This window comes from Takifugu flavidus, chromosome 5 (assembly GCF_003711565.1).
Source record: "Takifugu flavidus isolate HTHZ2018 chromosome 5, ASM371156v2, whole genome shotgun sequence".
NCBI classification, from domain to species: domain Eukaryota; kingdom Metazoa; phylum Chordata; class Actinopteri; order Tetraodontiformes; family Tetraodontidae; genus Takifugu; species Takifugu flavidus.
Genome location: NC_079524.1, coordinates 12,196,198 through 12,213,959, shown reverse-complemented (window position 1 = coordinate 12,213,959; position 17,762 = coordinate 12,196,198). Strand labels below are relative to the sequence as shown.

General features: G+C 43.0%; 1 protein-coding gene and 1 long non-coding RNA gene across 3 annotated transcripts in view; one reads left to right on the top strand and one right to left on the bottom strand.

Moving 5' to 3' along the window:
* The window catches only part of LOC130526275 (SH2 domain-containing protein 3C-like), a 35,125-nt gene extending 25,079 nt beyond the window's left edge, over positions 1 to 10,046 (bottom strand). The window contains exons 1-6 of one of the 2 annotated variants that reach the window (XM_057033801.1): positions 9,820 to 10,046; positions 6,482 to 7,166; positions 3,953 to 3,992; positions 2,845 to 2,973; positions 1,817 to 2,199; positions 1,447 to 1,544 (exon numbers count right to left, since the gene is read on the bottom strand). In XM_057033801.1, coding sequence (XP_056889781.1) covers positions 1,447 to 1,544; positions 1,817 to 2,199; positions 2,845 to 2,973; positions 3,953 to 3,992; positions 6,482 to 7,166; positions 9,820 to 9,838 — 1,354 coding nt within the window. In that variant the 5' untranslated portion in view covers positions 9,839 to 10,046. Of the gene's footprint in view, positions 1 to 1,446; positions 1,545 to 1,816; positions 2,200 to 2,844; positions 2,974 to 3,952; positions 3,993 to 6,057; positions 6,204 to 6,481; positions 7,167 to 9,819 lie in introns of those variants that run through there. The other variant, XM_057033802.1, reaches the window with a different exon arrangement.
* LOC130526285 (uncharacterized) lies at positions 4,755 to 5,694 on the top strand. The gene is made up of 2 exons (XR_008950696.1): positions 4,755 to 5,459; positions 5,526 to 5,694. It is a non-coding gene; the product is annotated as an uncharacterized LOC130526285 (long non-coding RNA).
* Positions 10,047 to 17,762: the final 7,716 nt, after the last annotated feature.

The following is a 17,762-nucleotide window of genomic DNA, read 5'->3' as shown; positions in this document are numbered from 1 at the left end:
CTTTGTCTTTTGCAAGCATTACCTGGCCTTGAGCATAACAAACTCACTCTGTGTACACACACACACACACACACACACACACACACACACACACAGTGACCTTTATAACTGTTACTTCATTTGAACTGATTCACACTCAAATGAACCAAATGAAAACCTCCAACAAGCTCGAGGGATTGATCCAGGTTGTCGTATTTACAACAAAGCTGAACAAATGTGTTTTTTGGTTTGTTTGTTCTCTAACATGCTGTATGATTTTGTTATTGGGAGAAAGTCCTTCCAGATGTGTCCTATAGTGCCAGACCCTGACAGCAACTTCCAGATGTTTCCTATATATTAAGAGGCACAAAAACAAGAGTTGACCTGAAGGCAACATGCAGTCGCATTCACGCTGCTTCAGAAGTCCAGGTTATAAACTAGGGGAGGAACATTAGGAGTCTATGCCTGGCAGGAACCTTAACATGTCCCGGATGTGTTTGGAACTTAAATAGGTAGAAGCTCATAAAGCATCCAGGACATCATGTCCCAGAGGTGTTTGTAGTTTGAGGAGCCAGGAGCTCGTCCTCTCCTGGTGACCAACACAAACCCTCCTGGTATCATTTCACTATGGGAAGAACTTTATTACTGGTGAAGACTTGCTTTGATCTGTTGTTTAATTTTAAACAAATCACATCTTCTGACAGATACTAGCAGTCCAGTTCCTGAGCTGAAGCACGTCTCTACAGGTTCAGAGAACAGAACGTACACCCCGTGCTGTTGTGTAATCGGGAAAGTGAACTGTGAATTTCCAGAAGTCTCAGAGGAAAACAGATCACAAAAAAACCCCAAAAAGAAATGTTTCATTGGGTGTATGATGGAACATTATGTAGACTGCTTGATAGCAATTTATACCGATAATAATGGTTAAGATAGCTCACATAAATAACAGTGACTAGCAAATATGAGCCAATCTTATTACAGTGTAATAACAAACAAACTCAACAATAACAAACTCTTCTCTTCCGTGTACTCCACAACTATCCCATTGTCTAAAATATTGCAGCGTTCTACCGAAGCAGCTGGTTGATATTAAAAATGTAATAGAGCTTAATCTTTATAGCTGGTTTATCCACTTTGTTTTGTATTTCGTGTTCATGCTCAAGCGCAGGTGATATATTAAATTACTTCTCAGCACACTGAAATAACACATTATTAAATAGTAATACCTAAGTACAGTGGCTTATAGGCATCTTGTTTCACTTGTGAAACCTTGATATTCTCTAATGGAATCAGATAGTGTGAGCAGGATTAACCCTACCCACTGTATTGTGCTGGTGGACTTTTTTTTTTTTCAACTTTCCCAGCTCCACCTGACAGAGAAAATGGACCCGAATCACACTGCACTTGTATTATAAGGGTCTGAAATTGCACACCACATCAGAGAAGAGGAATTTAATGTTGACTCACTGTTGTAGGGAGTAGACAGGAAGGATTCGCCTGCAGCGGCCTGAGGTGTCTCATCCTGGTCCCTGTTGAGGTCTGCCCCCTTGTGGATAGAAGCGGGACTGCATGGAGATGCGAGACAGGGATTGTGTTATAACTCTCTTTTATTTTAAGGTCATAGTTAAAGGGCAATGCAAGTTCTGGCTTAAGAATACCCCAGTGAAGTACAAAATCAAGTATGAGTGCACCCAGCTGGGGTCCAGCTATCCAGATGGACCTAGAGAAGTGATCTTTTGACCGGGACCCCAAAGAAGAGACCCGGTCAACTTCCTTGTTTTTTAAATTGAATATTTATTAATTAATTGATCACATGTGTAAATGTGTCTGATCTGACCTTCTGTGGCACATTCGCAGCTGACCACACAAGCTGTCTCCGTGGGAGGACGGTGTTCCGATGATGGTGCCAAAGGCCGTATCCAGGTAACTGAGAGGCAGTGTCCTGTTTATGGGACGGTGAATCTGAGCTCCGCTCCACTGGGTCAGAGCCGCCTTGCTGCCCACGTAGAAATGAACCAGAGCCGGCAGAGAGTCAAAGGCCTCCTCCTCAAGGCTGTACTGAACACGAGTGTAGGTTTCGCTGGACTGCAGAACTGTCCTTCTGATGAGGAAGTGAAGAGTTTTCTGCTGCCAGTGGCAGGTCAGGACAAAGTCACCATGATTGGACCGAGAATCTCGGATGAGGAATTCGCCATGATTCACCACCAGGCTCTCTGCCACCTGAGTAAGAGTTAAAAAAAAGAAAAGTTCCAGATACAACTTTGCATTTAGTTGGTGCCAAACTCACAAATTTGGAAAAGTTAGAGTTTATGAGGTTAGGTAAACTTGATAGACGTTCTCTCCCTCATATCTGCTTTTATAATTATCCATAAAAGATTTTCTTATTCGTTATTGGCCCCAAGACTTAAAGCCGAAAATCTCAGATTTAGTGAGATTACGTTGCCCCCTGCTGGGCAGAAATAGAATGTTCAATTACAATCGCTTTTCACTCATTTTTCAGATCTCTGATCCGTTTATAGCGATATATTTAATTAATTCCGCCTAGCTTTGAGTATTTCAAACAAACTATGTGTAAACTTGTTCGAGGAACATTATGGACCAGACATACTTCATGACAACAGTTTGTCTCCATCTTTAGAAAAAAATATGCAAGATTATTGAATAATCTCTTGACATAAACTGATAATAGTTATGGACATACGTGTTTATAGAGCTAAAATGCTCTATAGATTAGATAAAAAAATGACTCAGAATCATAAGAAGCTGATTTCTGTTTTAGATAAGTAAGCATTCCTCTAAAAACTGTACAACTGAAAACAGATAAGCACTTGAGTCAGTACTGTGTGGGTGTGTGTACGTGCAGACCTCCCAGGGTACCGGCCCGTGGTACCATGCATGGCTCTTCAGGTTGGTGCCGCTCAGCCGCAGCTCGTCGTCTAACTGCTTCTTCAGGTTCTCCGACGGCGGCTCCAACCAGAATTTGTCTTTAGAGAACTTGAAGGTCATCCCAGGAGGATCGACATGAAAATACAACCAAACAGATACTAAAACAGGTGTCGACCAGCTCTCTGTCCTCTCAGAGGAAAAAGCATCATGGGTAAATGTCCTCCGCACTGTTTGGAGTAAGGGGACAGGGGAGGACAGGAGGGTGGGGTTGTGGCATTCCCACACTGGCATCCACTCTAGTGCACCAGGGGCCCGGGACCCCGACCCGTGCTAGAGTCCCAGCCTGGTTGCTGTGGCAACATTAATGTGAGGCGGGGGTCATCACTCAGCAGCGCTTTGTTTAACACATCTTCATGTAAGCACACACACAAAAGAATACTGTATATCAAGGCTTCACACCCACCAACGAGTCTGGAATGTTTGCGTCGTGACACTCACACGCAGGCATTATTGTGGTTACACTGTTATAACAGTGACATGTTGTCCCCTCAAACTCATCAGAATGGTCTCTCCCACTGGCTGTTAATCAAGGGCTCAAGACAAAAATGGAGCATGTGTGTGTGAATGTTTGTGTTTCTGTAGGTTTTTTTAGGCAAAACAGTGGCACAGTGTGTAAGTGGGAGTTGGGGGGGGGTTGTTAGTCCGTTTAATTACATCAGTATTAACATTGGTGGGCAGCTTGTCCCATTCAGCCAAGTGAGTCTGTCAAGTGTCCAATTACGAGTCATTGAACTGGAAATTCTCTTGCTCTCTCTACTCTGTTTCTATCTTCTCAAGATGGGACGAGGCCACTGCTGTTACCGGCGGCAACGCCGGAGGCTTCAAAGTATCTTCCCCGTGATGCACGCATTCCCAGAGTCCTTTCTGCCACCGATCCTGATCGAATTACAGCGCAGGTCCAGGGTGCAGAGAGGGGAAAACAGAAACCCACCGCCAGGCACAAAGAAAAGAGTCTCTCAAAAAGAGCGCGTGAGAAGAGGTTAGCGAGCGATAGACGGAAACAAAGCAGCTTTAGAAGGAAGCTTACCTTCACGTAATCTCCGCTGGTGTCTGGAGAAGCCTTCAGACTGAAAAACCAGAGGAAATGCTGTCATGAAAAATACCCAGTAACCATTTCAGACAGGGTTCCTACATGCAGGCTTTGGATCAGGAGGCTTTAGTTCACAAGGTCTCGCTGATCGACATTCAGCTGTTCTACATGTTGTATGAATAAATCACAATAAAAATCAAGGCAATCTAAATAATGATCTCATTTTCTGGTCCATAATGTTCCTCCCGGTACTTTTGTTTTGATGAAAAGGTCTGAAATCAGGAAGTTGTTCCAATAATTCTAAAGAGATCTGAGTCAAAAATGATTGTGGTTTGAAGGGGTGTTTGTCGAACAAATTCAGAGACATGTGACAACGAACGTAGGTGTTTCAGCTATGACGCACCTCCATCCAGCCACTTCAGCATCGGTTTAGTTCCAAAAATAAACTAAAAAACTATTAATGATCTGTCCTGAATTATTTCTTACAGATCTTTGAATAAAAATGTTGGTTTGGTGTCTATAACACACACATTTTTACAATATATACATCAAACTTATGAGCAAGAGGAGTTTATTGTTGTTATTATGCCGCCACTAAACCAGCACAGCACCTGTGGGCTCAAACACCTGATCAGCCAATCACAGCACAGCAAGATCAAAACATTCGACGAACCACAACCACAGACAGACTCTACATCCAAAAAAATGTGTTTCCTGAATACACGAGTATCCAGGACACTCAGGACAGCCTCAGAGGTGACCGATGCTGGTCCACTGACATGTGGTTTGGTCTCTAAACTACAATCCCAAAACACTTTTCTGTAACCCTCCCGTCTTATTATGCAAGCGTTGTCCTGCCTCCGCCCAGCAACAGCTGCAACATAACACAACAAGCTTCTGATGGGAGGATGGGGAATACTTCTGTTGCTGCGTGAGCGCCCTGAAATCAGCCAAATGCTGTTTGTCAGAACAGAACCTTCCTGTGGCTGACGTCAGGGAGCACGTGCTAAAAAAGAAAGGGGAGAACAGTGAAAGTGCGTCTCAAGGCGGCCGTGTGTCGTGCGAATAAAGCTGCAGCGTGTGTGAGAGGGAATGAGTCCTAATTTGCCCCACCCACGGTCGCCTGCACTGGTTTATGGCCCTTAATGCACCGAGAGACAGAGGACAGAGAAGGAGACATGGGAACTGTGGGCTAGTTCCCACAGCACTGTCCACAGTCTGTAGACCACAACACCACGAGGATGAGGATGGGACGCCTGAAACATCTGCATGGCTTTTTTTTAGCGCTGAAGACACAAATGTCTAAGTCACGGATTTTTGTCTTAGGGGCTGTGAATACAGCTGCGGCCTTCCCCCCACTCTTCATCCACGGAATAGATCCCCCAAACCCCCCAACACGGGGGGAACTCCCACCGCCCCGGGGGCTGCAAACACTCCCCAAAACGGTCATCAAACCTTTACTGCGTTTCCTGCAACTTTACAGCGCCGCTTGACATCCACTGAGGTGCGGTTCAAAGCTCCCAGATAACCCAAAACAAATGTGACATCGCCAACATGTGTCTGACCTCAGGGGAACTAAACAGCGAGCGGGAGAAGAAAGGCTGGTTCTGACCAAGGAAACATTTCAAAATGAAAGTCGTTGCTCACTTTGGACGACTGAATTCAACGAAATGCTGCATCTTTTTGAGAAACTTGTGAAGAAAAAGATGATAAATAAATTCCTCACATGCACTTCTCCACTGACTGTTTATGGTATTTGAGATTGAAACATAGCCCAAATTCATGTCAGGAGGGAGCAGGTAGAGCGGACAGGACGGGGAAAGGAGCTTCCAAAAAAAGCTTATCGCTATTCTGAGTGAAAGCAGCGCAGGATCAAATTCCTGCACTTATGTAACGCAGTCATGTCCAGAAAGACGCACGCACTCCGTCAGTACACAGACTCAGTGCGCTGGTTTTAAAGTTGGCCAAAGTTTTGGCATCTTTAACCAGGAAATCAAAGCGCCGCGTTGAAAACGTTTCAAATCTTTAATTCCAGTGGCGTTTGCGTGTTTGACCGAGCGCGTCTCTACCAAAAACGAGACCCCAAATTCCAATTTTCTCACCTGTTTTCTACCTCCCCGGAGCGGATCAAGACACGGTCAGTGCGCCCTGCTTCGCCCATCTTCTCCCGCGGAGTCCGATACGCAACCCGGCGAACTGCGCGCTGATGGCACCGGAGCGCAGCCGGCGAGCAACTAGTGCGCATGTCCGCTGACTCATTACCGTGAAATTAGCGGACTAAAAGCCCTGTCAGGGGATTTTAACTCGTAACTGTCACAGCGCTCACCCACTTTTGTAGCTTGAAACAACTGCGTTCAACAATAACAAAGGAATTGTAATAAAGGCTGGATATTATTTACTTATTTATCTTCGTGAGGATCCTCAATGCTTTAATCTGGTTGGGGTTGTTGGTTTTTAATCCTGTCACCACAACTTTAAACAACATTCGCTAAAGATGTAAAAATAGTTCCCAATTCATCTTCTCACCTGCTTATGTTGACTTTCTTTGAGTCATTTGCAGCCTCTGTTGCTTCCTGTTTTCCTGCGATGCCTCTCCGAGTGCAAGCGCTTTCATAGATGGGATCCATCGGGACGTACAGGTCCTGCGGGGAGGCCGCTTTGGTCATGTTTGACGGCTTTTTCACACAGCTATTGGTGTCTGAAACATCTGTCTCTGTCCACAGCACCTCTGTGTGATCGAGGGGTTTCCTGCAGTGGTCGGCCGGTGAGGTCAAAGGTGAAGGCCTACCGGGGGCTGGTGTGCAGGGCAGCGGCCGGGACGCTGCAGGAACGCACAGAGACTGGTCCAGACTGGTCAGGCTCTGGATGGACAGGGCGTGTAGCAGAGGGGAGTGTTGGACGTGTTCCTCCGCCTTCCAATGGCTCTTCGTCTTCTTTTCTTTCTCCTCTTCTTTACTTTTCTTCTCTTTCATTTCTCTGCAGCTTTTCTTCTGTGTCTGACTGCGGGGAATAGTTCCCACATGGGTGTACATTTCATCGGAGTGGGCATAGTTGGGGCTTTGGAGGCAGGGCTCGATGTCATCCACAGACTGACCCCCCACTGCAGGTCTGGCACCAGTAAGGCTTTCACTGCATCCCGAGGTTGCCTTGATGTTGGGCTTCTCCGAGTGGCGGCTCGTCAGATTAGTGAGGCTCCCGAACCATTTAAAACCTGCGGAGGATTATGGATTTAATTAGACTGGCTCGAAATCTTTACACCAGTACAGAGCTGTCATGTTTAGGGGTTAGTGCGAGGGGACCGTAAACACCAGAGAGACATCTGGGAAATGCTGGCTGAAGTTATGTTCTCACGGGTAACGAGCTGGAGTGTGGTGGTGGGGGTGGGGGGGGTGACTGTTCTCAGTCAGCAGAAAATAGCATTTTCATGGAAAGGTCGTGGTTGCGATTCTCAGCATGCAAATAATGACGCAGTTCTAACATAAGACACCGGCTCCCCCTTTCAGACCCGTCAGCTCGGTTCAGTACACCTCCTAGTGTAAATCTAAGGGGTGTCGTGTTGTAGCTGCTCGGAGACGTAGCACAAAACACAAAAAGAACCTCAAAGTGGCAGAGGACGGTGAGAGCTGCAGGGTTCACAGGCAGGGAAATTTTAATTTGGAATCGCAATAGCAGACAATCGAGTTGAGCTAAAATGAGAGTGCGGACGTTATGATGACTTCTTTTTCTTTTTACCCACAGCCGAAAGACCGGTTGGGTCTTTGTCTGGGTTGCGCAACATGGTGTTGTCTCATTTTAAACAGCAGAAGTGGTCAGAGGACCCACTGGCAAGCAACAGGAGGCTCTCCTACTCACTCAGCCCACACAGAGGAGCCTGATTAATCCTGAACACACTAATGAAGGAAACCAAACAAAAACGTGCATGTTTGCAGACAGGTGACGCGTCACAGAACGGAAAATTTCATTTTACATATGATCTGATTATAATAGTGTAATTACACACGATCTGTTTTTTCTCTTCGCATTCTTTGAAATATGATGACTGTGGTAGGTTCTACATGTAGAAGGCTGTTTTTAAGAGGGTTTATGTCAATATAAATACGTTACTTCTGATGATGTGTTGTTTACCGGTACTTCAATAGCCAGTCATCTAGATTATCAGTAATGAACAACAGGAAGTGACTTCCTGTTCTTAAAACAAAAATGATGAAACAGGAAAACCTAAATGTGAGCAACTAGGACGTAATAGTTTAAATGTGCCAAAATCATCGACATTAATTTGTTGCTGTCTCCTGTAAAAATGAAAAATAATGTTAGACCTTTACGACGTCGGCTGCTCCAAAACACATTTCGTTGGTGCAAACGGACATGTTTTGTTTGTCCTGGAGTTATCTGAGGAATGTTGTTGTACAGTGACTGGCTAAAGCTCCCAGCATTTCTGTTCCAGCCCCTGCAGCTCTCACCAGTGTTTGATTATGTTTCTGCCCCCGGGAGCCATTAGACTCTGAAAACACTGACGGATATTTATGTCCTCCGCTAAATATAGTCAGATAAAAAAGATTTAAAAAAATATGGAAGGTCTAGATAAAATCTTTTAAATATGTAAACCTTTGCGATGTCAGGAAACTAGATGAATATGAGAAGAGTTGTGTGTTTTAGTGACGTCTAAGGGCTACATAATGCAACAACTTCCCGCTTTGCCTTTATCAGAAACTCCTTTTTTCAAGATTGATGCTATTAACTATTTTTCTTACACTTATTTGTTTATAAATCGAATTTTTAAAGGTGGTTAGTTTCTGTTTGCACTTGTATGTTTGACCTAGTAGTGTCCAGAGGGAGTGCACCTGTCCGCTAATTATAATAAAAATGCATTTTTGATTGATGCCGTGTACTTCATATAGCTATTGCAATTACATATTGCTGTTCTAATATGCCCACAAAGGTCCTTTTTTTTCTAAAGAATGTATAAAAAATAAAGGCTCCATCACAGCATTTTCTGAAAGCTTTTCACTGCCGAGAAGACATAAACTGATTGGTTTCGAACTTCTGCCCAAAGCAAAAGATCACATTGATTTGTTTTTGTGGGTCTAGCCTCAGCACTAAATAGCACACAATTATCTTGTGAAGCAGCAGCAGAAGAAGAGGCGCACAGAGCGCCGTTGTCTTCTCAGACACTTGCTGTCATTTCTTAGCTTAACCCAGCGCTCCAGCTCAGCCTGGCTGCGCTCCATTCAATGTGCACAAAGGCGCCTCTATGTTGCCTTTACAATGGACCAAAAAACTGTTTGTAAGTGGAACAGTGAACAAAGACACACACAAACACACTCCAAACAAATGTCAATAGCTCACACTATTTATCTAATTACAGAAACAGTGTTCCCAAAGTTGTCGTCTATTACGTGACAGTAGCTAAGTCTGCCTAAACAAATACAGGCCTGGTGCTTTTTAAGTTAAACTCGCCACTCTTCAGAGGAAGATACTGCAATTTTCACCTCCACCCAGTCAATCATCTACCAAAGTTTATCCGCCTCAGTGCTGTGTTGCATTATGAACCCTAGAACAGAGATCAAGGAGTTCGAAGTGACAGGAAATGTTATTTCACACGACTCGGTTAACTAACTTGGGCTTTGGTCCAGCAATTTGGTCCTTTTGTGAGGGGGTGGGGGGCATCTACTGTCCATAAATGCACAGTAAACACGGTCCTGCTGCTGGTGATCTAAATGGCATTTCAGTATTTTCTAGGTCGGCTGGTGTGTTACCGTTATGTGTAGCCAAGCGAACGTTGTCAGGATGCCAGATGAGGTGATAGTAAAGGGAAGTAAAGACTAAACAGCACGCGGCTTCAACAAAAGTCAATTCCAACTCACCCAGCTTTCGTTTGTTCATGTTTCTGAAGCGGAATCTGTCACCTTGGCAGAATGTCGGCGCCTATAAAACCTTCACGAGGGTCTGCATCTTCTGCTGCCTCGGGGTGTGGAAGGGTTGCGCCTCTTCACCCTTCAGGCTGCTTCCTGCTAAACTCAGCGGAAGTGTTGGAGGTTTTTTAAAGCTGGTTTTTGTGTTGATGCAATCAGGGGTCATTTTCTGATGTGTGAATAAATGATAAAATGATAAAAGTATTGACTGTAGGTTTTTGGAAGCAATTTAGATTCGGAGGAATTTGTGCTAAAGATGATGTTTGTTTTTACTCTTTTTGCCCAAGACTTTAAACATTTGCTCCAGCTGTGGAGAGCAACTCTTAGAAAACTATGCTGCTTCTGCAGCTTTAATAATTGCCGAACTTGTTACAGTAAAATGTGCCTTTTTTTGCTATTTTTATTTTGTAAAGAAGAAGAAACAATCCTGTCAGTGACTTTTGAGATGTCCTGACCAAAATTACACATTTCACTTCTTGAAATTCCTGAAATTATTGGGTGGAGCTCCATCCTTGGTTGAAGTGACTTCTGCTTGACCTCAATGTTAAAATTACAGGGACGGTGTGAAACACGCCACAAAACATTCGTGAAACTGCACTCATTTTTGGAAGTTTTAATGCGGTTTCAAATCTTTTAGAGGAGAACCGGTTGCTAAATGTCAAGTTAAATTTGGATTTTTGAAGCCACATTTGGATTCATTTTAAGACGTGGGTGGAGGTAAAAGCAGAACAGAGTACAAGTGTCAGAGAAATAAAGGGAGGCTTGAGAAGGGAGAACATCTCGAAAAAGGCCATTTATCTGTCTTTGGGCTCTGTGGGTGGAGGCACACAGCTCTCACCATCTTGCAACACTTCCTGTCCACGTTTCCTGAAGAAGAAGCATCCCAGAACCAACAGAGCTCAACCACTCTTAACAGTTCTGCTCCTGTATGTTGATATTTTACTAAAAAACAATTTTGTTGGCCTCTGTTTACTACAGAAGCATATACACATTGTTTTTTCTGTTTTTTTCAGCTTTTCTGAGTATTTTCCCCAAGAAAACCTCAAAAAATAAATTAGTCAGAAGAAACCTTAGGTCCCCCCCCCAGTGAGTGCACTACACTTAAATATTATATGACTATTGGCGTTTACTATAACTTATTTTCTTCTAACAACCACCCTGAAGCAAAAAACAAGTTAATTCATTGTTTTTGCAGGTGTTTTGCTGATTAGTTCATGTTATCTGCCTTGTTATATAAAAGAAAATTAATTTATGAGGTTCTGCTGTGTGTTGTTTCCCTGATTAGACTCCGTACAACCACATAAATGTTTCAATAATGTTCTTTTCCACCGTTTTCTGGCTGCAGAATTCTAATTAAATCCACCAGCCTGCAGCAGTGACCCTGTTTCTGTCTGTGTCATATAAGAGCTGTAATGTTTGCTGAACAAGGACGCTTCACAATCAGAGATGAATGAAGACACATGTACCAAGTGGGTCATGTTACTGATGCTGAGCCGCTAAAGACAAACTCACGTGTCTGAAACTCCAACGAAGGAGATATTATTGATCAGATCTGAAGGTTTGAGTCGGCTCCTTCCCGGAGGGCATAAGAGCTGAACTCTGAATCATTTTAAAAATAAAATAACATTGCAATCATATACAGTTTAAATGTGGATAGTGGGATTCATGTTGGTTTTCTTACTCCAATGCTGATGTAATGTGAAACTGATGTACTTCTCATATGACTGCCGAAGATCTGTGAAACATTTTTTTGAGAAAAACATTTTAAATGTTAAACTACATTTAAACCACTCTACTCTAGTCATTTAAAAATGCTTTTGATTTCTCTTTTCATTTGTTATTTTGTGACAAGGTTCACCATCCTGCTTGAAGTGTCCGTCAACATTCTGCTCATCCCTTCCTTGGTCACAAGACCTCCGCCTGTCACTCATATGCCTTCGTATGTCGCAATGCCAACAGGTCCTTGAGCTCAGGGCTCTCCCGTCAGCTAATAACTGAACTAGTTAAAAAAAAAAATCAATAAGATGTTTGAAACTAAAGATGTGATCCAAATTCAATCCAAATACGAATTTATTTGATTCAATTTTGATTAATATTGTTGTACCGGTAATATTGGTATGGTAACATTGTGGGTGCTGTTCTGATGGCGTAGACTAGATGGTAGCAGAGTAAAAATAAAGGCTGAAACCAGCAGGGAAAATAGGAAACTATCATTGCTGAGTATTTTAAATTACAAGCACAGAATAATGCATGCATTAATATCAAATTCAGTTAAACATTTAAAATATCCCACAAACAGCTCATAAGGGATTTTGTGGTTTTAGTGCACGAAGGACAAAGGAGGAAAAATCATTGTACATGTTAGTTTTATGCTATTCTTGATCATGTGATATGAAATATAATCAAGACTTCTTTAAATCACGGATTAAAGACATTTGTGGATAAAATACTGTTGGCAGAAAAAGGATTTAGCAGCAGGATGAAAACATTTCGGATCTTCAGGATTTACGGACAAATTCTGTCATTTGGCACATCACAGTGAGAAAGCTTTGCAGCCACTTCACCTCCAGATGCTCCGCACAATTTGGACTCTGGTCAAATGATTTCCCAAATGAGATTAGCCTCTGCCTGAGAAAATCTGTCTTAACATCTCATTTAATTTGTCCCTCATGAAATGTCATTTGTGCTAATCAAACAACTAAAGTGGCGTGACAAGATAATCTTCTTTCTCTTATAAGCCAGTTCAGGTCTGAGAGGAAGACACTTGTATTCAGATATGATTGGATCCTGTCAGTCGGGCAGAACTTCAGCTCTATATAAGATAAAATGTTGCCATGATCCTGTCAGGGTCTCTTTTAGCACCAGCAAACACACAAGGAGGAGTGCGACTTGGTTAATTAAACACGGGTTTTGGTTTTTCTGACGGGAAGTGATTCTGAAGGGAATTCGGGATCCGATCCTGATTGATGAGGATGAGGATGAGGATGAGGATGAGGATGAGGATGAAGTGAAGAGAGTATTATTCATGACTTAAACACACCCTCACCACTGGAATCTTCATGTCGACCGTGTGTGGCGCTGTAGCTCCGGTAGGGGGCGCTCCTGGGCGCGTTTTAATGAGTTTAAATGATTTAGGAAGGCTAAAAGCAGTTGTTTACTTTAATTTCTGACTTTTCTTACTTTAATTTCTCTATCTAAACGGTTTATATTTTAGTATTAGATGAGAACTGTTTCATAAATTGGCTACAATAATGTCAATAATAAAAATGTAATCATATTAATGTATACCAGAATCTCGTTTTAATTTGGGAGGGGGGTGGATAAAAGTTAAACAAGGTTTGCTCTCTTTGACTTTTACCAAAATCAGCCTACATACTTACACAAACAGGGATAATTTATTTTCTTTATCTTCTATCTTTAAGCTGTATTTTAAAGGTTTAAAGGTTTTAAGGTTTTAAATTGTGTATCCTTGCTTCACCACCAATTCCTCTTGGCCATGTTGCACACTTGCCTTGCAGCAATCTCTGTCTAAATGATGTTGTTACAGAAACGTCTGTTTAACAGTGGCCTCTCTGTCTGTCTCAATGTCTGTCTCTGTCTCTCTCTTTTTGTTATTGCATGTGCTAAAATATTGATGTGTCTCTGTTTACACCATCTCTGTCTGGGATATTTGGCTCCGACGGATCAACAGGCAGGATGTTTACTGTTTGCGAATCCGCCCAGTCCAGTTTTTTTTTAAAAAAACCCCCAAACTCGAACAAACACGGAGATGGGGCGGGGGACCTTCCTGTGCTGGGAAGGCTCTTTCGATGTCGCTGCGATCTGGGTCCCAGTTTGTTGCTTTCCTTGAGCGTTCCCTCACACGACGCCTTTGTTTGTCACCTTCTGGAAGAGGCATGTTCTGCTGCTGACTTCACCCCCTCTCCTTCTGCGCTCCCTTCCCTGAACACATCTCCACGGTTGTGATTTATCACCACTCTGCTGCTCTCACCTAATCCCCCAGTGATGCTACCTGTCTTAACAACACCCGAAATAGACGACTTATCACCCAGAAGTAGGCTGTAGAGGCTTTGTTGTCTGAGACAAGGTGTGCGTCTGCATGCTGCTCCTCTGCTGAGCCGACGCACCGCCTGTAAAAAGGTTTCATCAGGAGGCGATTACAGCCTCGCTGACAGAACAACACTGCAGTATTTCTTCACTGAGACCGTCAGAGTGATTCTAACATGGCCATTAAACTGCTGACTTGCGTCCAGACGCCCATCGCCAGTGTGATTAGACATAAAAGACTTTTACAGAGTTCTGTTTTTCAGTGTAAATCAGACTGGTGTTAAAGGAAAAACCACAGTGTTCGTGGTTGATGTCAGCAAGTGCACCTGAATCCAGGGCTGCTCCTGAGGATGGAAAAGAGAGAAAGATTTATATTGGATCTGGTAGCACAAACAACCATCACAGAACCAAGTTATCATAAACTAACAACAGAATGTATTTGATGGTCTGACATATCACTTATATCATCCCAGAGGTGCCAAAAGCAATTTTGGGCTCCATTATGCAGCATCTCTTGAGCACTGATGTGCAGACATAAAGCCTTACAATTCACCTTTATAATGCAGTTTTGGGCTCCTTTACACTCACTTTTTAACTGGCTGACGAGTACAATGATAAACTAACTAATTAATGGTTGTTTACATCAGGGTGCAGAGGCAGGATAAATGCTTTTTCGGTCAAATAAATCAGGTTTTGAATATTCTTATGGGTCTGTCTGCTGTCCTGCACCATGTTCGACAATCAAATCTCTTTCACTGTGTCATGTAAAGAAGAAATCCTGGACAGAGACAAACCTGAGTTCCCTGTTTGAGCTCAGGGAGTCGACTCACCTCCCAGAAAACACGCAGCAGATGGATGCGAGCGGTTGCAGCACGTATATATCAGCACAGATGGAATGACGCCAGTGGCAGGGTTAGGCAGAATGTTTTGTGCGCTCCTGCTTTGTACGGTCTTTTGAATTCTGCAGCTTTTAATTATAGATGGGTTAAGAATTGACTCCAGTGCTTCAAAGATGTGAAAGCAAGACACGCATCAATGGATCGATCCGGTGTTTTAGATACAGTGGATGTGGTGACATGCTGCAAGCTGTTTGTGTGTGTCTGTGTGTGTGTGTGTGTGTATGTGAATCCCTTCACACTTTTTAAATACATATGTGCCTGAAAGCGGTTCGAGTTAGCATTTCTGTTTCATCTTTGAAATTGAAACATATTTATCCTGCTAAGAACCAGTGAGGCCTTCTTGGAATAAAGATTTTTCTTCAAAATGAAGAAAATCTGGAGAAAAGAGTGAAAATATTGAGGGGGAAGTGAGTTTCATAAGCCAAGCAATGTCAGAATAGACTCTAAAACAACATTTTTTGAAACATGAGCGTGTTTAAACTTTGTTTGCATGCAGCCATGTTTGAGGTTGATGGTGCGTGTGTTAGTATTTGTGCACGTGTTACCCTGTTTGTCAACGATGCATACGTGTTTGCATGCGAGGCTGCAGATTCTTCTGACCTTGGTCGTCTGTTAAGCTGCTGGAAACACACAGCAGCTCATCAAATATTTACAGCTCCATCTAATTCCAGACTTCATGTGGGCTCCCTTCGTCTGGCCTGGGGGCTGTTGGCCGCAGACTGTCAGAGAAGAGAGGAAAACATATCGGCACCGAAGTCCAAGAAGCGTTTCAAACACCCGAGAAAGTCAAGCGGAAGCTTTGAACCAAACTGTTTTGATAAAATATGGCCTTATTAGTAATATGGACATGAGATTTATTGTTAAAATGGAAACTACTGATGGTTTTTGTCCAGAAAACACATCCCAAAACAAAATGTGCTCATTAATAAATTATTATGAATTCTTATTAATATTATTTTAACATAGACATTTTTCTTGATTAAAGAATTATGACACATTTTCTTTTTCATATAATTCTGTTTTATGTTTCCACTCATCACCACACGTTGATCAGATGTAATAAAGCTATCCCTGATTATTTTAGTCAGTGCATTTCATTAATGTCCAGGTGTCCATTTTAGATCAGCCGTCTTATGTGCCATCATAAACTGGGGTTAAATACCATGATTGACAGCACTTCTCTGCTTCCATTCATCGCCTGCTGGCTTATTTTTGCACATTGTGAGGAAGTGGTGGTATGTCACTCTAATCTTTGCCTTTAGCCTCAAATGTTATCGACTTTAGCTCTCTTATTAGAAAGATTACAGTCCCTCTGTTATCATGGGGTGTGTGTGTGCGTGTGTGTGTGTGTGTGTGTTTTGCTGAAATTAAAACATAAAAGATTCACGTCCAGGCAAAGTTAGTTGAAACGTCTGCCTGATGTTTATATCTTTCCTTCGCCAACGTGTCCCAAGGGCTCCAGTTGTGGCCTATAACAGTTCGCTACAGCATGTTGCTATAGAATGAACAGCCCCTTCACTGAAACATTCCAGTGTGAAAATATCCTGTTCGTCCACAAAGTTTTTGCCTGAATTGTCACTCCCACACATCCAATCTGCTTCGAGTCAGTGAGTAGATTTGCAAGAGTATGACTGTGTGAGGTTCCTGTTGGAAGAGACAGGAATACTGTAGGGAAAACTCTTTAAGTAAAACCTAAAATAACTGAGGGGATAAAGGAGGATTTAGCTCCGATGAGTTCAGATTTCACTGCACCGGGGGGGCTGCAGACGGAAAAACAGAATATAAATGTGGTCCCGCAGATGGATGCAGACACTTTATCATCCTTTAGGGAAAATAAACATGGTAAATCTACAGAGAAATAAAACTAGAGTGCCCTGATTCTGATCAGCTTCTTTCAGCTCAATACTTTCTCAGCTCATATTTAAACAATCTTGTGCTTTCACACAAGGGAGTTTTAAGTCTATTTTGACCAATTACAATCATTTCCAGGATGTATGTTCTGTTCTTATAGGCTTCAGCCAGTCTCATTCCACTACTTTGATGGAAAAGAAAACTGGATTGTCAGTCAGACATGTTTGGAGAGGTCAGTCTCCTCACTTGTGATTGTCACTGACACCATGTTGCCCTGCTTCCACTCCTAACTGGTATTCACACATGCACACAGGAAAATTTGTCGTCTTGACAATGTGGCTGCTGAGTGTGGAATCTGCTGCATCAATGGAGGTTTTGCGGAGGAAAAGGGCATAAGAGAGGATGAGCAAACAAAAAAGTGATTATTTACAGGTTTTTTACCTCATCCTGTCAGTTTTTCCTGGCTGTAAAAGTTTCTATGGAAATGTTATCCTCCCAGGAAGAATGAATCCTGCCAGCTCTGGAGTGACTCTGTCCTGGTTATTTCCGCCAACATACAGCAGGTGATGTACCTGTCCTCTACGCTGACAGCCGATGTTGGCGTTGCTCGCTGTCACTGTCATAAATATTTAGCAGCACTGTGAGACACCTGAAAACCAGCACACGTCCTTCGACTCTGCAGCAGCAAATCCATTAAGGGTCTCAGAGACGCACGCACACTCGCACACTCGCACACACGCCGGCTTGTTGATTAATTTCATCGCTGTTCTCAGCTGGATATTTTTTTCCCTTTTCTTTTTTTATATTGCCCTGATCCCTTGATTCTTATTCAGCAGCGGAGGTGAAGGACAAATGAAGGCAACGAGTGGCTCTGCAGCGAGCAAGAGTCACAGGAGTTCCCCTCAGGTGAAAGGAGTGATTAACGGCGAGGCTGAAGGTGACCCCAGAGTGCAGCCAAAGCACCCGGGACCAACAAAGCCGGATGTTGGCAACATCATTATTTTTATGTTGACAAGGCAGCGGAGTTCTCAGATCCTGAGCTTTAATTTCCTCGTGTCTGTCTTGCACACTGCATGATGACAGTATGGACTGGGATGC